The 20,082-nt window shown below is 56.5% G+C and overlaps 1 protein-coding gene across 6 annotated transcripts in view; it reads left to right on the top strand.

Moving 5' to 3' along the window:
* Window positions 1–4,731: 4,731 nt before the first annotated feature.
* Window positions 4,732–20,082, top strand: part of MXRA7 (matrix remodeling associated 7) — a 28,277-nt gene continuing 12,926 nt past the window's right edge. The window contains exons 1-6 of one of the 6 annotated variants that reach the window (XR_015807742.1): window positions 4,732–5,273; window positions 11,944–12,039; window positions 13,940–14,000; window positions 17,803–17,902; window positions 19,789–19,826; window positions 19,967–20,047. Coding sequence is in view for 5 of the 6 variants with exons in the window: in XM_088176349.1 (XP_088032475.1) it covers window positions 4,794–5,273; window positions 11,944–12,039; window positions 13,940–14,000; window positions 17,803–17,902; window positions 19,773–19,826; window positions 19,967–20,000 (825 nt within the window). In the remaining variant the exon portion in view is untranslated. Of the gene's footprint in view, window positions 5,274–11,943; window positions 12,040–13,939; window positions 14,001–17,802; window positions 17,903–19,772; window positions 19,827–19,966; window positions 20,048–20,082 lie in introns of all 6 variants that reach the window. The other 5 variants (XM_088176350.1, XM_088176349.1, XM_088176352.1 and 2 more) reach the window with 5 other exon arrangements.

Below are 20,082 nucleotides of genomic sequence, written 5' to 3'. Positions count from 1 at the left end.
CAACAAAGAGGATGACACACTGATGCTTTTATTACTGCTGGGGAGCCTGTGCTGCACCTTTGCCAGTGTTCCTGCTCCTTTCCTCCAGTCTGATGCAGAAGCAAATAACTCCTGCTTTTTCTTCTGTGGCAGCTGGAAAGCAAGTCATGGAGCAAGGCTCCACATCTCCTGTCTCCAGTCCCTCCTGCAGTGCCAGGCAGGGCACTGAGCAGCTTAAGACTGGTTTGGAGTTGAATGAACAGGTTTGCAGCACATTTTTTTTCTTCAAAGCACATAAAAACTCCTCTGTGGGGCTTTACCTCCTCTGGTTCTGGAGAAGTGTGGATCGAGGCAGGTAGAGCTGGTTGGGAATGTGTTCAGAGGGAAATAATCATTCCATGTCCCTTCCGGTCTGAGAGCTGGTGGCTCCCACCTGTGTGTGCTGCCTGTGACCATGTCTGTCCTGTCCTTCAGCAGAGGGGCCTGAACTGGGGCTGCCATGGGAACAAATCCTGCTCGGAGCAGGAGGAGGGGCAGGGCAGCTGGAGCAGCAGTGAATCCTGCCTGTCCCAGCTGTGCTGACAGGGAGAGGTGGACCAGGCTTTTCTGCTGCAGCACTGCCTTGTTTAGACCCAAGGCTGTGTCATTTCTCAGCTGCTCCACTGCAGCTGGGGCTGGAATGGCTGCCAGTATCCAGGAGCTTTTGGGATATCAGCTTGTATCAGTGGGTTGTCAAGGGCAAGGCGAGTTGTACTGGTTTAAGACTTTGAAGTTCTCAACAGTAACTCAGAGCCTGCCCTGGGTCAGGGATTAGATTGTAAAATTAATTAAGTTGTTGGAAGAGCTATGTGGGTGAGAGCAGAGGCCTCACAAGCAGAGGGGGTAGTGATAGGAGTTTAGGGAACTAAGGTCTAGAAACAAATAGGAGAGCTCCAGGAGAGCTCTTGGGTTGGATCATTTCTTTCGGTGGAAGCCAGGTACAGCCATCCCCAGCCCTGGGCTGAGCTCTGCCATTTGTGGATTGAACACAAATATCGCTGAGCCAGCACACAGCCAAATGTCAGAAGGGCGAATGAGAAGCCAGCCAGGTAGGGGAGTGACCTCCAAGCCTGAAGAAACAGGCTTCTCATTTCTGGCATCAAGACAGAGAGGGCTGTGTTCTTGGCAAGGATAAAGTGTATCCATGACTCAGAGCGTGACTGGAGCTTGCAGAAATAATCCGAGTTTGGAGCAGTTATAAGACTGGTGTGTGCTCAAACTTTATGCGAGGGAAAATGGGTTCTGAGAGGATCTGGGAACAAAAAATCCTGTCTTTTCCCCTTGAAAACCAGCAATTATCTGCACACCTCACTGCACAGGGGCTTGTGGAGCCTCACCTGGGTTATAGCTGGGATGCAGAGGTGGGTGTTGGAGCTCAGTGACCTCCTTGCTTTGTGTGGGAGGGAAGCAGAGGACCTCGGAACAGCAGCTGCCTGTACATGTCACAGGCTGCCGGACACTGAGAACGTGTCATGTGTTCGATCAGATCTTTTTTGTGCCTGTAGAAGGCTCTCCCGTTGGTCCTACCCCATTCCTGCACCCTGGGAGCGCTGCCACCCGCAGTGTCCCGGGCCCAGCAGCCAGCCCGGCTCAGTCCCTCCCGCAGGCACATTTGCAGCGCAGCGTTTTCCGTGCCGGGGCTGTTTCCTGGAGCAGTTGTCACCGCAGCTCTCCTGAATCCCGCTTTGTTGGCAAAGCTCGTCAGCTGCTGCCGCCCTTGGCTCCCCGGCTGCGGTTCGGAGCTGGCGGCCGTGTGAAAGCAGCTTCTGTGCGGGGCCGGGGCTCTGGGGACCGTACCCAGCCATCCCCTACCTGTCCCGGGGCTCTTGGGGCCTAAACCTTGCTCAGCCGGGGCTCTCAGGGACTGTCCCCAGCCGTCCCCTGTTCTCCCTGCTCTGCCGGGGCTCACGGGGGCTGTCCCCAGCCGTCCCCTGCTCTCCCTGCTCTGCAGGGCGGTTCTCCTCCCGAGAGAGGGCAGCGCGCTCCAGCTGCTGCAGCTGCTGCTGCCCCGCTCCGTCTCAGCCCAAGCCTGGGCTGGGGCTGGGGCTGGGGCTAGGCCGGGGCTGCCGTGCCCAGGCGAACCCCTCCCCGAGCCCCCCTGCCAGCAGATTCCAATCTCGTCTCTCCTGGGGCTGGCGAGCAGATCCAGGGCAGAGATCCCTGGCTGGGAGCCTGCCTGCCTGAGACAGTGTGTGAATCCATCCTCTCCTGTCCTGCAACGTGCATAAAGCCAGAGGCATCAATCGTGCCTTGTAAGTTGATAAGGGAACCCCGGAGATACCTCTGTGCCTCTCAGTGAGAGCTCTGGCTGGGGACCAGGCCGAGTTTCCTCCATAACTTCCCTCTGGAGAGCCATGGAGGGGACAAGTCGGCATCACATGGGACCTGCTGGGTCCAGATCCCCACCGGATTACGTTCTGCAGGAGCTCTCACCCCAAGTCTGGACATAGGGAGCTGAGCTCTGTTGCTGATCCTGTCACCTCGTTACTGCATGAGTTTGGCTCAGGTTGTGGCTCTTCTGGCAGACGTGTCCTTGCTGCTCTGGGTTGTTGCTCTCAAGACTAGGAGTGTTGTTTTTCACAGACATCCAAACCCTGCAGCTCTCACAACTCCTGTGAGTTCCACAGGTTCCAGCAATCTGAGAGGGAATCGCTGCAGGTCCAGAGCCAGGAGCTTCTGCTTCTGAAGCTCCTGTTGATTCCCTTGGCAGGAACTCCAACCTCAGGAGAAGCTGTCAGGACCAGCTTCTCTTATTTTAAGGCAGTGATAAATCCTGCTTCGGGAGGGTGCTGGCTGAAGTGCTCTGTCTCCTTTCTGGTTAATGCAAGCCACATGCTGCTGCATTCCTAAGCGGGCAAACACCCTCCAACACACTTCCAACCAAGAGCCATGGAAAATTTATACTGCCAGGGAGAAAGAGCAGGAGGTGTCCTGGGTGTTGGCAGTAATCAAAAGCACTGTGACAGCTAGAAATATGTCACCCCATGTCACCTTATTAGCAGCTCCCAGTGGCCAGTTTCTCTGTCTCACCCAGAATTCCTCTTTGCGCCCAAAACTGACAGTCCACGTGAGCACAGGAGCAAAGACCCAGACCCTGGAACTTTTCCACCCTGCTTCTGTCTCTGGCCATGAGCAATTTCCAGGGCTCAGAAGAAGCCTCCGAAAGCAAGTGATGCACTGGACTCGGGATGATGCCTTCGTGGCTACTGGGATTAGGGCAACTAGGGGGAAGAAGGGACCAAATACACACCGAGCAAGCTGCTGAGCCAAAGAGCGCTGTGATGCTGCCAATCTCCGGGTGATTTGGCTGAGCTCTAGAGCAGCTCTGAAATGGGACCCAGGAAATGCAAAGCTCTGCGGGAGAAGGGGAGATAAGTACCGTGGTTGGTTGTTGCTAAGAATACAATTATCCATACGCTAACGATTGCCTGCCTGATAGGATTACCAATAAAGACAAACGCAGTGAGGATCATGGCTTCACTTCCTTCCTCCCACCCGGGGATTTAATCCCATCTTTGTTTGAGTTTTGTCTTTGGTCAGTCAGTAAAAAAAACCTGATCCTGGTTTTTCCCTTGAATGCCTTTTCTCTGGAAGAAACTTTCCGGGGTGAATTCCCATGTCTTCTCCACTCGCATGCATCCTGCTCCCGTGCTGGTTTCACCCTGGCAGGAATAGTTTAGTAAATTCAGTGTGCTTTGTAAAAGGTTGGCTAGTCCTCCCAGCAGTCTCGAGGGGCAGGAAATCCTCAGTGGCAGATTCTGGAGGGACCTGACAACTCTTTGGCCACTCTGCTTGCCAGTTTGTGATGGCTTTTGGGCACATCCTGGTTTTTGAGTCTCCTGTTTTTCAGATCTCTCAGCAGCAAAATGCTCGGGGGGAGGCTGTGGCAGCCCAGCTGCTCTCGGCACCAACTTTCCCTGGTGGGTATAACAGCAGTTTATGGCAATGATATCCCCTGCAGCTCCCGGGGAAGGTGGAGTGATGCTCTGGATGCTCTGACGCTTGGCATGGATGTGCTGCCAGCTGCTGCTCACCCAGGGGAGTCAGGACAGCCTTCCTGGCCCTGCCAGCCCCTCCGTTACCCAGCCAAGGGCTAACAAGGTGTAAATGCTCATTAAACACTGCCCGGAGTCCAGCCGATACACTGGGGTGTGTCGGAGCTCGCCAAGCCCTGGTACCTGCGCGAGGACCATCCCGGGAGACTGACACCTTCCTATTGTTCGAATGGGATCCGTTAACGAGTGACAGGACAAGAGGAAATGTCCTCAAGTTGCGCCAGGGAGGTTTAGATTGGGCATTTGGAACAATTTCTTCAGTGAAAGGGGTTATGATCTTAGAAGTCTTTTCCAATGTAGATGATTCTAGGACTTGATGCAAGCCACTGCCGAGCAGTTTGGGAATGACTTTGTGGTTATAAGGCAGTGTCTAATGAAAGATGCCCTTGTCCCAAGCTGGACTCTCGCATCAGGCAGAGCCGGGTTGCTCGCAGCCCAGGCTTTCCTGTCCCGGTCGCCCCTTCCCAAATCCCACCCCTGGGTGCGGGTGGATGTGGGCGCGCATCCCCGGCGGGCGGGGAGCGGGGCCTGGCTCTGGCTGCCGGCTCGGAAGGGGAGGTGGGTGCCGGGGCCGGGGGGGCCGGGGCGGTGGGCAGGGCCGGCGGATGACGCCGGGTAAAGCCAGCCGAGAGCCGGCCCAGCCCCGCCGCCGGCCGAGCGCTGCCCGCGCACCCCCGCGGCCGCGCAGTCGGGTCGGGCGGGCTCCGGCGGCAGGGCAGGATGGACCTGGCCGTGGACTTGTACCTGGCCGTCCCGCTGCTCTTCACCGTCCTGGCCCTCGTCCTCGCCTCCGTCTTCCTAAGGCTGCGGGGAGGCGGCGGCGAGCGGCCACGGGAGCCCGCGGCGGAGCCGGCTCGGGAGGGCGGCCCCGAGGGCGAAGCGGCGGCTGCGGGGCCGGAGGACGAGGGGAGCCGGGTGCCGGTGGAGGAGGTCGGGGTGGGTGACGAGGGGAAGGAGGCGGTCGCCGAGCAGCGGGACGCGGCGGCGGAGCCGGGCCCAGCGGCCGAGCCCAGCCCCCCGGCGGCCGAGAGCATCCCCAGGCAGCCGCCCGAGGAGCCCCGGCAGCCGCCCCAGGAGCCCCGGCAGCCGCCCGAGGAACCCCGGCAGCCGCCCCAGGAGCCCCGGCAGCCGCCCCAGGAGCCCCGGCAGCCGCCCCAGGAGCCCCGGCAGCCCGGGCACCGGGAGGATGCGGAGAGCAAGGTAAGGCCGGCTCCCCCAGGAGCCTCACCCGGGACCTCTGGCGTCCCCACAGCCAGGGTCCTCCCAGCCTCCCCGCGGTGTCCCTTCTCCATCCCTCCGTCCCCGCGGGTGGCGGGGAGGGAGCAGCGCTCGAGGTTTTCCCCTAAAATAACAGCGGTCCCGGCAAAACCCGTGTTTTGTCTTCGAACGGAAACAAGCCCGTTGTCCCCGGGGGAGGCAGCGGTTTGGGGAGGTGTTTCTGGCTCCTTTCCTCCCCCGTCCCCCAAGGAATGATCCTAAAACTAATCAAGAAAGTGAAGATTTAAGGGAAGAGAAGCATGTATCGGTGTGAGCCTCTCCTGTGTGCACGTCTAACCCCTGGGAGTCTTTTCCTTTCCCCAAGAGCTTATCCAGGTGCTGGGGTATGTGCAGGTGTTTATTCTTCTCGTCCGCATCCCTTTTCTGTGGCTTACAGGAACTGTCCCCGTGCCAGCGCGGGTTCGTCGCGCTGTCCCTGCCTGCCCCAGGGAAGGGACCGCCCCACTCATTCCCAGCCCCAGCAGGATGCTGGCCCCAAGCTCTGACCCCTGGCTGAACTGGGGGGGCTGGGGGCGGCAGTGATGCCTATAAATGCCCGATAAATCCTCCTCCTCCACCGGATCTTGTTTAAAAATAAAAGGGCGACCCCGTGTCTATGGGAAGATCTTGTTCTGCTCTTGTCCAGCCTGGATGGGACTCGGTGACAACCTGAGGTGCCTGAACTCCTTGGTGACTTTCTCCCATGCCGGAATGTCGCCGTGTGCCGGCAGCGTGTTTGGGCCGGGGCGTGCAGGGCTGGGGCCCAGTCGCCTCCTGGCTATTATTAGCAGTATTTGTAATCCTCAGCAACTGTCTCCAGGCTGCCGGGCAGTGCGTAGACAGCCCTTGCCTTGGAAAGCATCTTCACTGACTCACCGGATAGCCTTGGGCAGGTCCCGGGGGCTTGGACACTCTGCTCTGTGCTGTGATGCTCGGCAACACCCAGGGGTGAGCTGCTCTCGTGGCTGGGATGTGGCTCTGCCTCCTTGTGCTCCTCAGCACCTCCCTTGGTGGTTTTTGAGCCTCAGAGCTCTCCCTCTCCACTTCCTGGTGCCCCTTGCCCATGGATACAGCTCTCGAGCAGTCCTGTCCCTTTCCCAGCGTCTGTGTCTCTGTCGTGTGATTTATCAGTGCCTTTGAGTACCAGGATCTCTGGAGAGCTCCCGGGCCTCTGTTAGCCAGCTGGGTCCTGGCTGGGCCAGCTCAGCACCAAAGTTGTCCATTTGGTTGGAGCTGCTCTCTGGTCAGGTGCAGCACCCATCAGGACAGATGGCTGGATCCAGGGCTGCCAGAGCCCACAGGTTCCTCTGCTACTAGCTCACATCTTGGGAATGTTTTCCTCCCCTCTGGCTGCCCTTCAGCTCTGATTTCTTTGAACAGGCACTGCTGCGATGCCTGTTGCCTTCAGAGAAGGGTTCAACTCCTTTATCCCCACTCAGCACAGGTGCAGTAACAGGATTTTGTGTGCCTGGAATGAAATGGGGAGTTCTGTGTCTTCCAGAAGCCTGGCTGGTCTCTGTGGGACTGGGGCTCCTCACTGCCCTCAGCCCTTCTTACAGTAAAGGGAGCACTGGAGCTGCATGGGGTCCTGGCCAGCTTTTCCTCCTGGGAAATTGTTCCCTCACTGTGTGAGCAAGGCAGAACAAGTCACCCTGGGCCTGAGCAGCATCCCTTTGGGAAGGACAGGGACCAGGCACGTGTGATCTGGCTGCTGGTGGGGGGCAGTGGAAGGGGGAGCGATGCTTCTCCCTGCTGAGTAAGTGTTTGGGAGCTGTGGCCCGTGCATGACCCCATGGCTGCCAGCACCAGGCTGGGTGGCACAGCCGAGGGACTACGTGCACTTCGAGCAGGCACCACACACGTGTGGCACTGCCCAGTCTGCTGAGCCAAGGCTTGGTCCTGTGGCCAGAGTGGGAGAGCCCATCCACAGCTCTGTAGAATCTCCCTTGATTCCCTGGTTTTGCTCCCCACGAACATCCTCAAAGTTGCTTCATCCTTGCCCTCCTCCAGCACCACTCAGACCCAAGCCCAGCAGTTATTCCAGGCAGGGATGGGACGAGCCCTGGGCCGAGCAGCGAGTGCTGCTGATGGAATCGTTCCCTTTGCAGCCTGACTTGGCTCGGCCGAGGGCTGCGGTCCCCGATGTGACTCAGCAGACGAGGCTCCCCGAGGCTCCAGACCCTGTCCCGCTGCTGGCTCCTGCAGGCTCAGGGCTTCTCAGTACATCAGCAGGGAGAGGGCTGTGCTCGGCACTCGGAGACCTTTCTTTCCTTATTTATTTTCTTGCCTTATTTTCTCCCCCTCCTGTTTGCTTAGCACGCACTGTGCCAGGCTGGCTCGGATTGCCCGCAGCCATTAACCACTCGACCAAAATGCTGATGGATGAACCCGCCCAGGGAGAGCAGGCTCGGTGTGTTAATGATGGGCTGGAGCCGTGCATCCCTCTGTCTCCTCCTTCCCTGCTCCCTGCCTGAGCAAACTGGGATCCACAGGGACAGGAAAAATCGCTAAAATTAAAGCCTCCCTGCCCCTCTCTGCCGTGACCAGTTCATTGCAGCATCGTGCTCGAAGCTACAAAATGAACCAGTGGCAGAGCAGGGAAAGGAGCCCAGGAGTCCTTGTTTCCCTTAACTGCTGGTAGTGGTTCCCCTTGTCTCTGCTGGCTCCCATCACTGAAAAAAAAAGCTTAATTAGTCTGTCGTTGTCTGTTCTCATCCCCATCCCCAGCTCGTTAATGGATGAGGCAGTGCTGTCAAAGCAATCCCCTAATGAAAAGCTGCTGGGTGGGAACGGCAGCGACGCTGGGGCTGTGGAGCGTGGTTCTTGTGAGAAACGGTCAGAAACTTCAACTCTCTAATGAGCCATTCTGTCCTGGAAGTGGCAGGTGGCAGGGACCAGGCAGGGTTTTCAGTGTTGGACCAGAGCCACTGCCGGGATGCCATCCTGGCCAAAATATTCTGAAGATGGGGAGGGTGAATGGGCAGTGCCATCACAGCAGCCTGGCTGGTTTGCCAAGGGTTAATTGCAGCTGAGTTTCAAACAGAGCAGGGGCAATGTGTGACAGTGGGGAGAGGGGACATGAAAACTCTTCCTGAGCGGGGCAGCCTGTGAGGTTGTCACCTGGATAGCAGAGGCACAGAGGCTTCATCTGTCTCTTCTGCCAAGCTCCTGGTGCATTTTCCCTGTGCCCCCCACCCCAATCGGGGGGGCTCCCGGTGCTTCTGGACACACCAGGCAGCACAAACCACCCAGCTCCCACCAGGAGCCCTCTTTACATTTAAAAAGTCATCATCCCTCTCTAATACCTCCTGCCTGCCCTCCCTGGGCTGGAGTGGAGAGGGTGTCTAATTAAGCCTGGCTGTAATTGGCAGCTGTTCAGGCTGTGTCTGCACCGCCAGCGGGCTGGGGCAGGAGCTCCAGTGTCCCACAGTGCACTGAGGAGGGATGAGGTGATGTGCTACCCCGTCACAGCCTTGGCAGCAGCACTGCCAGGGAATGCAGGGCTCCCCACCCACATCCCTGACTGCTCAGATGTGCCCAGCTCTCACCCAGAGCAGCCTGTGCCAGGGACAAATGCATCATCTCTTGCAGTGGCTGGAAACTGGGGAGTGAGACAGGACGTGTGTCACCCCTCAGGGAGCCTGGGCCGTGCCCGCCCTCAGTCCCAGCCACAGGGCTGGTTCTGGCACGTGGGGTGGGGCACGGTGGCATTGGGGTCTGCCTTGTGTTCCCTACACGGCTCCAGGAGGTTGGGCTGCTGCCCGGGGCTCTGTGGGCTGGGCAAAGCCTGGGAGCTGGAGCAGAGGCCACGAGGACTCTTTGCCCCCTGAAGTGCCCACTTGTGTGAAGGGCTGCCAGGGGAGGGCCAGCTTTGCCTGCCACTGCTCCCAAGGATGCCACCCATCTCATCTGGGCATCAAGGGACCTCCTGGAGTGTGGTGTTTGCTTTCCAGGGGCTGTAGCAAAAAGGGAATGAGCTGGCTGGATGTGATCCTGGGGGAGCCAGGCTGGGATGTGATGGCTCCTGCAGGGATGGGTGCTGCTGAGCTGGGCTCCTCACCCTGTGTGAGACACACCAGTGTTTTCCTCACCAGCCCTGGCACTGCCTGATCCTCATTAAGGGCTGGATGGTCCCGGAGCTTCAGAAATTATCTGCTCACTCTGTCACTTGTCCTTTCCCAGTGACAGGGGAAGTGGCAGGAGCAGATGCTCCCACACTTTGTGGGGCTCATGAGGCTCATGTGTCCGTCCACATGAGGGACATCCTCTCCAGGCACCCCAGAGCTGGCAGGACCATCACCAGGGCTGGAAAAGTGCTCTTGTTCTGCAGCTGCTTCTCTGGCCAGTGGGAGGATGGAGAGCCCCAGTGGTGGGTGAAGGGGAGCTTCTGATAGAGCAGCTGCTTTGCACTGCTAAACTCTGCCCAACATTATTATTATTTAGTCTTTTTTTTTTGTTTAGGTTTCTTCCTTCCCCTTTTCTTCTGGCTCTTCTCCTTCTGGCTGGCTCGCTCCTGTCTGCTTTCTTTCTTTCTTGCAAAGTCTTGCATCAGGCTTGGAGCAGAAAGTGCAGCCATAAATGGCAACACACAGGGCCCAGGAGTTTAATCCAAGATAATTTTCTCCCCTTGCTTTGCAGCCTGGGATCTTCCTTTTTCCTGAAGCTGGAGCAGAGCACTTATTTGTCCCCAGCCTGCCCATAAGTGTCAGGGCAGTTCCTGAAGAAAGGGTGAGGGACACACCACCCCCAAAATCTCCTCTTGTCCTTTCTGAGAAAGAAGCCCATTGCTCAGAGGGGTTTGCACTGGGGATGGAGGAAGTGGGGAGGAAATGGCCAGAAATGAGCTGAAAACCAGATGATGCTGTAGTGGGAAGCCTGGCTCCCATCTCCCATGGGCTGGGAGAGGGTTCAGTGGTGGCAGAGCCTTGAGAGGACATTTCGGGGTCACGATGCCAAATCTGAGCCGTCCTCCCCTGGGAGACTCAGGGCTGTCAATGGGAAGTACTGGCTGTGTCCAAAATGTCCCTGAAGCCTTGTCCTTGCTCTGCTTTGGTCCAAACCTCGCTGCCAGAGCCAGCTTCACGCTCGTGGCCGTGGAGCTAAAGGGCAACAGCACATTTGTGATGATCCAACAAATGCTCCGGCTCTGCAGCCAGGAGCTGCCAGGCAGATGGATCGCTGCCTTGTTATTTAAGGTGCATGACTTGCTGGATTTTAACCCTGGGCTTTCCGGAGCCCCGGGCAAGCTGTGCCCAGGTATGATTCAGATGTGCTGCGGCTGGGCTGGGTCCGTGCAGGATGGGCAGGGAGCGCTCCCAGCCCTGGTGGCCCCGGGGCCCGGCAGCTGCGTCCCCTCTGCTCGGCAATGAGATCTTTGTTTGCCGCAGCAGCTGCTCGGGCCGGCCCGTGTCAAGTCTCCTCCAGATGCTCCTGGATAATGACGTGCACGGCTCCCTGCAGCGCTGCTTCTCGCCTTTTTTTTTTTTTTTTCTTTTTTTCTCTCCTGCGGGGAGGTTTTCGTGGCCGCCGTGTACCAGAGATGCTGATTTGTGGGCTGTTGCACAGAGCGCTCAGGTTCTTTCTTCTCCAGTTGTTCCTTCCTCACTCCCAGCTGCTCTAAACTCTCCCTGCATTCCCCCTGGGCTGTGCTTCCTACAGAAGAGCAGCTCCTGGGGTGCCATGGTGTCCTCTGTGGTGCCCAAATCTCCCAGTGTTGTCCCAACGCCTTCCCCCTCCCTGCTTTGGCTGCAGGATGGCAGCACCCACTGGCTGTGGCAGGGCTGAGAGCTCTGAAATTCGGGGCTGCTCCAGGCAGGAGGGCTCTCCCCTCCTCTCTGGCTCGCAGGGACTGTAGGCACAGCCAGGCTCCAGGTGGGGCTTTGTCCCTGCTGGCATTTCCAGCCAGCCCAGAGGCTGCTCCCAGCAGCTGGTATTTCACTGCAAGGCCAAGGGACACGGTGTCCCTGCTCCCTGCCCACGCAGATCCTCCTCCACAGCCCTGCAGGCACGGCAGGGAAACTTTAATCTGTGAAGGTTTCGGACAGGGAAAGCTGTCTGTGCACGGGGGTCGAGGCCATCCACAGCTGCTATGGGGCTGAGAGGGATGGGAAGCCCCAGCCCCAGGATTGCAGGATGGGATGGGGAGGTTTCCAGGGGGTATCTGCCTGTGATGGAGAAGGCAGCTGGCAGAGCATTAACAAACTGAGCATGTCCTCTCCCTTCCTGCTCGTCCTGAGCTGCTGCATCAGCATCCTGGGAAGCTGCCTGAGCCCTGCCAGGACACACGGGCAGCCCAGCCCGGTGCTGGCACGGCCAGCCCCCCTCGCTGATGCTCCTTGCACTGCTCCCATCCCACGGGCTGGGGCTGCCACAAAGAGCTCCTAATCGTGAGCACCAAATCCTGGCTGCAGGGCTGGGCATTGGAGGTCTCTGGTGTTCCTCCCTCCAGCCTTGTCATGGCTTGGCACACGGATCAGAAGCAGCACAGGCTCGGGCATGGGGCAATGTGGACTATTGGCCACGTTCAGGATTTGTCTGAAGCTGCCAGGGCTGGTTGGCTGAGCACAGCGAGGGCTCAGGGGTGTTTGTGCTCAAAGCTTTTGCCCTTTTGCAGATACCACCGGTGGGTGCCTCGCCTGGATCCAGCCTCGGGCACACAGGACAAGCAGAGGACACGAGTGGCCACGCAGCACTTTCCAGCCATGCAGAGGTGTGTGGGAGGGAGGGTGACACGGAACACAGTGTGCCAGTGCCCCTGCACGGGTGGGACATTGTCCCAGGGTGGCAGTGGCATGGGGAGGGGGACAAAGCCCACCTGCTCTTCTCCCCTGATAGGGTTGGTGGCCTCTTAATGACTCAGCCCATTTAAACCAGAAAGAAATGGTGTTCCAGGTGCAGGTTGGCACCTCCAGGGATGGGGGTCAGTGGGGCACGTTTGATGGGAGCAGAGAGGGAGCAGCCCCAGGAAGGCAGAGGGACGGGGATGTGGAGTCTGGGGTCACAGCCTGGGGGGAAGGGAGGTGCTGGCATCTGCCTCCAAGGCATCCAAGCAGAAAAGTTGTGCTGTAGGGAGCTCCTGGCTGCCACGAGCAGGGGTTCCCAGATGGCCCCGGCACGCTGCTGTCGTCTGCCAGCCTGGCATCCCTGCCTGCTCCCTCTCTGCTCCCATCAAATGTCTCTTCCTCTGTGCTGGAGCAGATCTCTTTTCCTTCCTTGGAGGTTTGCCACCCAAATTTCCTGCTTGCTCTCATTGTTAAGTGCTCAGTTCCTAATGCCCAGGCAAGGAACAAGCTAAAATCTCCCTCCTTGTGTCTGCTCCTGGAGAGTTGGGTCTCCCAGGGGATGTCCCAGCTCACAGGGAGAGGTGGATGTGGATGTGATGGGGACTGGTGCCCTCCCCGAGGCCACTTCTTTGGGAGCCTCCCCAGGCATCCTCAGGGGAAGTCCGTGTGTCCAATGGGAAGTGCCCATGTTTGGAAGCGTGGTCCAAAATAGCCGTGGCTGCAGCGGGTGGGGGTCCCAGTGGCATCTCCTTCTGGGGAACAGAGTGGCCAGAGGAAGCCAAGTGGCTGTGAATAATGCACATTCCTCCCTGATGACAAACTAACCCAGTTTTGTGCCGGGGCTGTGCTCCAGCAGCTCCTCCAAAGCTCTGCACTGCACAGCCAGCCCTCGACTCTGTGCTTGGTCCTTCTTGGGTCAGCATCCTTCCCCTTGGGTCTCCTTCACCCCAGCTTTTCCCGTGTGTCCCTTGACAATGAGGGGCTTGGCAGCCTCCCTCCATGCTCCTCCCCTTCCTGCCAGGTGCTTTGCCCTTTTGCCACCCGTGGGATGCACGGGGCCAGGGTTTGCACAGGGCTGGAGGAAATCACTCATGCAGGGGCTCTGCCATGTGTTCTTGTCTTATCTCCAGAGCTGGAATGCTCCCCACTCTCCCTGCTTGGAATTTCTGTACAGAACAAGGAATCTGGGCTTTATGAGGGAACCCCAAAACTTCCAAAATTGCTTTGCCTTTAAAAAAAACCCAAAATGTGCTGTTGCTGTTCCTGCCTGTGCTCCAGACACCAGCTGTGGATGGCTCCTGGAGGGGTCTCAGTGCTGCCTTCAGCCCCCAGGCCCCACTGATGAATGCTCCTGTGCTTCAGGGCAGCTGCGAGGTGGCTTTAGCTGGGGATCCACCTGTTCCTAATCCAGGACAGTCTGTCCAAGCCTGGCCTGGGGGCACACAGAAGTCGCCGTGGCTCTTGGCTCAGTCCCCTGCCTGTCCCTGGGCAGTAGGGGTGGCAGGGGTGCAGCTGGCAGGAGGCTGCTCAGGCACAAAGCTCTTCTTAAAATCCTTAATATCTCTGATTATGGGGAGATACTTGCATTTCACAGCCTTTGGGTGGGCCAGGTCACTGTGACTGACTAGTGAGAGGAAAGCAGACTAATAAACATCAGTTATTAGTGAGCAGCCTTTTGTCCTGTTCCTTGGAGAAAGCAGGGAAGGGGTGTCCAGCCCTCTCACTGGAGCTCCAGGCTCTGCATCCCAGCCCTGAGATCCCAACCAAACGTGAATTATTCAGCACAGCACCTTCTCCTCATGGCTGTTCTGTTTTTAACTCCTCCAGGAGGAAGAGGTGGACTCAGAAAATGAGAAGCTGGTGGTGAGAGAGCCAGAGGATGAAGATGGTGAGTGCCAAGCAAGCCAGAACTCTGCAGAGAGATTGTGGACAGGTCTGGAGCCCTGAGTGCTTGGGGATGGTCTCCTTCCTCCAGGAAATTCCTACCCCATCCCCACATGCCCTTGGGCTGTTTGCCATGGGGTAGCTTTGTGATGCAGCTGCTCCAAAAGCTCCTTGCTCACATCCAGGACAATCTCCAGGGGCTTTAGTCAGAGCCACGTTTAACTGATTAGCCAATTAGTTGATTGGAAAATGATTAATTGACTAATTGGGGTGACAACTGCTGCGCTCCAAAGAAAATGAAACAGATGGTGCTGAAATGTGTGTCTGAAGGGGACTCTGCTCTCCTGGGCAGCCCTGGAGATGCTGGGATGTCCCCAGGAGTCCTGGCTTGGGGTGACTGGGGACAGCTGGGGCAGCAGGAGGCCTTGGGGTGTTCTCCCTTCCCTGCCCCACTTTCTGCCTGGCTGTTTGAAGGTGCTGTGTGGCAATCCCCTGGCTCGGGAGGATTATGCCTAATGCCACAGAGAATCAAATTTTAATCCTGGGGCCATTCCTGCAAGGCGGGGGAAGCATCTTTGGAGACGGGGTTCCCAAAATACCCTCATCCCACCCCGTTAGGCTTCCTTGCAGCACTGGTGGCTGGGGACGGCACCCTGGGGGGCTGTGGGAGCTCTGCTTTGAGGATTGATGGGTGTATCCTGCCAAATGGATGCTCAGTAACGCTGCTCTGCTTCTGTGGGCTCAGCTCTGTTTCAGGGCTGCCCTGGCACTGCAGGGCATCATTCCAAAGTGGCTGTGACTTGGGATTGGGAGAAAGTGATGGCCCCTGGCTGTGAGTCCTGGCTAGCACTGAGTCCTCCCTCAGCACTTCCTGCAGGCAGCCCCTGGCTCCTCTCCTGAATTATTCCCATTTTCTGCAGTATTTTATAATGGGGCTGGGCAAAGCAATGGCCCAGGCTGATGGGGAGACAGTGGGAGGCAGCAGGGAATACCAGCAGTGCCCTGGGATCAGCCCTGCTCCTTCCTTCACTGTCTCCCGAGTATCCTGGCCCCAACCCACGAGCAGAGATTCCCCTGGGGCATGTGGGGATCCTGCAGGCATCTGTCACCGGCCTGGGATGCTGCCCTGTGACCAAAACCACTGGAACAGCCTTCCCTCCACTTGAGGCAGGGATAATGTGGATCACACCAGAGCCAGCATGTTCAGGGCAGAGGTGCTCTCTTGGGGCTGCTCTCACCCTGCCAGCTCAGGGTCACAGCACTGGCAATGCAAGGGCAGAGAGATGAAAGACAAATGTTTTCTTTAATATGAACTCATGGAGGCTCTCAGTAAGTAGGTCACCTCCTATTCCTGTAGTGTTTTCCCTGTCTACATGAAAACCCAGCCTCCCCTTTTCTGTGTGTTTCCTGAAGTTTGTTTTCGATCTGCAAAGAAAGTTCCTGAGCTCAAAAAACAGCCAGAGGTTTCCAAAACCACACACTATCTCCTTTTTTTTAATCACACCATGTGAGCAAGGAGACTGGCACCTTCCTTGCCTCCATCCTCCCTTCTTTTCTGGTGAGGTGGCAACTAAACTGCTTTTTGGGCCAGTCTAAATCCCAAATCTCACTTGATTTGGCAGAAAACCACGTGAGGGAAACAATTGTCCTTGAAATCAGTCAAGCTTTACAAAGGTAATGAACAGCTCCTGCTCTGCACCAGCATAAGGAACAGGATGTTACACCCTCTTTTTAATTTCTTTTTCTCTCTCCTAATATTTCCCAAAACAGCAGCCAGCTGAATTTTTTTTTTCCATGCACTATTATGGTCACCCAAAGTGCTGATAAGCTGCAGCATTACTGCTTGTTTCCAGCTGGCCAGGTTTGTTTGTTTGTTTGCCCATGGGGAGGGTTTCCCACTGGGAAGTGGAACATGGCCAAGCTGAATGTTTGGGGCTGCAGACCAGAGCTTTGGGCTGCTTGTGTTCAGACATTTGTGACAAAGCTGGATAAAGGGTTTGCATCCCCTGGGAGCCCCGATGGCATTTAGGGATTAGAGAAATACTCCAGATCAGTAATTGAGCAGCAATCCACCAGGAAGCTCCCCAAGATTGGGAACCTGGAGATGTAAAGGGATGAGGGAGTGTGGGCACTAGCAGGGGACAGGTCTCCGTGAAATTCCCATCCCACTCCCATTGCTCCAGGCACAGTCACTCCAGTGAAGCCTTGCTCTGCTTGTTTCTGAGCTCTCTGGTTTCTCCACCTACAAAATCAGGCTCTGACTCACCCTTTACGAGGGGGTCCCCAAGGTCTGGCAGCAGCTGAATGTGGGCACAAGCTCGGGGTTGGAGAAATCCCAAAATCAAAGTATTGGACACGAGGAGAAAAATCCTTAAGGGGCAGTATTGATTGGAAAACAGAGGGAAGCTGATACTGAATCCTGTGTGTGAGGAAGGGAGGGGAGGGGCTGTGAGGAGTTTTTTATTTGGGCAGGTGGAGCAGGAGACACAATCATGAATATGGCCACAACAGCAGTGGAGAGTATGGGAAGGGGTTTGCTGTGTTCCTGGGGACACAGGATGCATCCATGTGTTATGTACAAGCTGGGGCTTTCTCTCCTGCCAGGGCAGTTTCACACCTTTAAGGGTCGGGCTGGGACTGGTTGGTGCCATCCTGGACACTGGTGTGTGGAGGATGTGCATTTTTTCAGGGCCATGCTGATAATGAAGTAACATCTTCCTTTTGTGCACCCCTTGGAAGCACCCCCCGGGCTCCGAGGGTCGGGGGAAGCAGCAGATGTTTCTGGGAATGTGGAAACTGCAGTGCTGGGTGGTTGGATGTGATGTGAGCAGCCAAGCCCTGCAGTCCTTGGGAGATAAAGGCTGTCAGATAAGCAGCTCACAGATAACCACAAAGGGGACTACCCAGAGCAGCAGCTCCTCCTGGGCCACCTTTAGGATTGACCTCTCCTCCTGTTGTTTTCTCCCATCTGTAGGAAGATAAAGCATGGGAGAGGTTTTTAAAAGCAAACAGTGCTCGAACAAAATCCGATTGGAAAAGGATCGGCTTTGGCTCAGACTCTGAGCTTTGGTGCTCTAATTAGCACAGGGCTGAGGCTGGTGAGCCGGGTGGGAGAGCACCCAGGAGAAGGAGACCTTGGGCTGGTGACAGGGGCACTTGGACCCGGCTGTGTTGGAGCTCCTGGGGCTGCCTTGGCTCAGGGCTGTTCGCAGCCCTGGGATTTGCCGTGTGGCATCTTTTCACAAGCTTTGTCAAGGGCTGTGTGGCCTGGGACAGCTCTGCTTGTGGCACCATCCATGAGCCCCCAGCTTGGGAAAGGGCCCCTGGATGAGGAGAGGTCAGGGAGTGGGGGAGAGAAGGAATGCAAGTCTGGAGAGGAGAAGCGGAAAATGCTGCGAGTTAATCAGGGCAGGATTAGCATGTCCTGATAAGCCAAGATGGGCCTGCAAGGCTTTGAATCCAGGGAGAACAATGGCATATGGTTCCTGTGCTGTAGGATTTACTCAGATCTGCTTCCAGCAGGCTGCTCCTCGCTGCTCCCAGTGCTGGCTGTGGCCGGGCTCCTGCCATCCCCTGGCCAGCAGAACCTTGGCTCTCCTCTGGGACCCACACTGCCCCCTGACAGTGCCCAGGCTTTCTGGAGACTGGAGCTGACTCAGGAAATGTGCTGGGGTGGCCAGAGCATTTGGGGTGCAGGAGCAGAGGTCAGAGAGCACCCCGAGGGAACAGCCCCATGCTGTTAGTTATGGCTCTCAGGAGGTCTCTGGTTCACAGATCTCTTGCTCTTTTTTGTCTCCCCTCTCCAGCTGCAGATGAGACATTTTCTTTTAAATACAGTCCTGGAAAACTAAGGGGAAACCAGTACAAGTCAATGATGTCCAAAGAAGAACTAGAGGAAGAACAAAGGTAAGTTGAGCTTCCTTTTTCTTCTTGCCCAAGCCCACCTGGCTGACACGCCCTTGGAGCAGGCTGGGTGTGCTCAGACCTCTCTGTCCCCACACTGCCCTCAGCATCTCACTGCTCCAGAGTTCCAGACCTCTCCACCCAGGAAGATATGGGAACAAATAAAGTCACACTGATTTAGGAGATGGAGGCACTGTGGCCCTAAACACCTTTGGAGCTCCTCTGGATGCTTAGACCAAATTTTCCAGCAGATGCAGCTGGTGTATTTGCCCTGATCCCATTAGTTGTGTGCTGACCTCTCTGTTGGAGCTGATCTTTGGTCACTTCCCCTGCCTTGGCCCTGTGGATGGTGTCCCAACCGAGGACATGGGCATAGCTCACAAACACTGGGGCTCAGAGGGGGGGTGTGAGGAGCTCACTGAGATGGGGCTGACCCTGCAGTGTCCATGCCCAGGGCTGGCTCCTCAGCTGGACGTGGTGGGCATTTACCAAGCAGTGTGCCTGGTAGAGATGGGGAATTGTCCATCTTGCACTTTTTGCTGAAGTATCCCCCTGAGCTCTGCATGAAGAAAGGTTGAACCTGTCCTGTCACTTAAAACAAGCTTTCTTTGAGATTCCCCAGCCTATACAAGGAATAACCCTACAGCTGAGGGCTCTGCTCCCTCACAAGTGTCTGCAGCTTACACCCCTTCCCTGAAGGTGAGCTCCAAGGAACTGATTTCCCTGTGGTCTCAACAAGCCTGGGAGATGGTGTTCTCTCCACTGCTGTCCCAAGGGCTGTGAGACTCAATTCTCCACCCAGAGGTCTGCAGAGAGTGATTTAGGGGCATTTGTCACCCCTTGCCTGTCGAATCTTGGTCTAACTACCACCACAGCTGGCCTGGTGTAAAGAACCAAGCAGAAACTTGAGCACAGCAAGGAAGGCAGGGATGGGGGGATCACACTTCACCACTGGCTCAGGCATCTCCTGCTGGAAAACCTTGCCTTGAGGCTCTTGGGCAGCATCTTTGTGATGCCACCAGCTGGGCTGGCTGAGGTTTATCTGTGTGAGGTGAGCAGGACACTGAGGTAGGCAGAGTAAATCCAGAGATGTGCCCTGCTCTGGGGTCAGCAATAGAAATGAGCTCTGGTTTCCTCTGGGGTTGATTCCTCACTGGTGGCATTAGGAAAAAAATGTTTGCTTTCTTCTTTTCCATGTATCTTTGTTGTGCCTGAAGCCCCCACCCTGTACACTGCTGAGCAGGGCTGTGAGTGTCACTGTGTTTTTCACTTGGGGAGGGTGGTGGGGGGATGAACTGAGTGAATGTCAGGGACACCCATGGGGCTAGATGGGATTTGCTTTTCAGAATCCTGCTAAACACCAATGCAAAAATCTACCTGCAGCTGGCAAATTCAAACCCTTTGCACCAGCAGCTCCATCCAAACCAGCTGAGCAATCACAGTTCAGGTTTTCATGGCCAGGAGTCCTGTGTGGCAAAAAATGCCCTTGTCATCTGGGGACACTGAGGGGGCATTGCCTGAGGACAGCAGTGGGATGGGGGTTTTGTACTCAGGACTGTAAAAGAGGCTCCAGGGGGTGATGAACCTGTCCTGGGCACAGGGCACCGCTCAGGCACTGCTGCTCTTGTCTGTCTAGACCAGTCCCAGGGCAGGACAGTGCACCCAGAACTGATGGACTTCGTGTCCTTTGGAGGCTCTCAGCAGCCTTCCCCACTGATGGCCACTGGCAGATGTGTTTTTCCTACTGCTCCTTTATTTCCTTCTCTTCCATATTTGTGTTGTTCATTTCTTTAAGGCAGCTTTGTGAATTTTTTTTTTTTTGTCTTGCTTTGTCGCTGGCTTACTTTTCCCCCCCTCAAATCTTCGGCATCAGCAGCTTTTCATTGCAGGCCTCGCAGGTGGTGCAAGGGGGCAGGGCTGCTGCCAGGTAAGCTGGGCGAGCTGAGCACAGCACCTCAGCCTTGTCCTGCATCCTTCTCCTTGCCCTTCCACCCTTCTCCCCTCTCCATGCACCCTGACCGTGCTGCTGACCTGCTGTGACCCGGGTTTGCCACCTTTATGTTGCAGGATTGAGCTGACCTCTGATCTCACATCTCTGTAGCGAGTACCTTAGGTCCTCGGCCACAAACATTCTTGCAAATCTTTTTGGTAAGGACACGCTGCTGCTTAGAGGTAGTGGTACC

This window comes from Sturnus vulgaris, chromosome 20 (genome assembly GCF_052056855.1).
Source record: "Sturnus vulgaris isolate bStuVul1 chromosome 20, bStuVul1.hap1, whole genome shotgun sequence".
In the NCBI taxonomy this organism is placed as follows: Eukaryota; Metazoa; Chordata; class Aves; order Passeriformes; family Sturnidae; genus Sturnus; species Sturnus vulgaris.
This window is presented reverse-complemented; position numbering and strand designations above follow the sequence as displayed.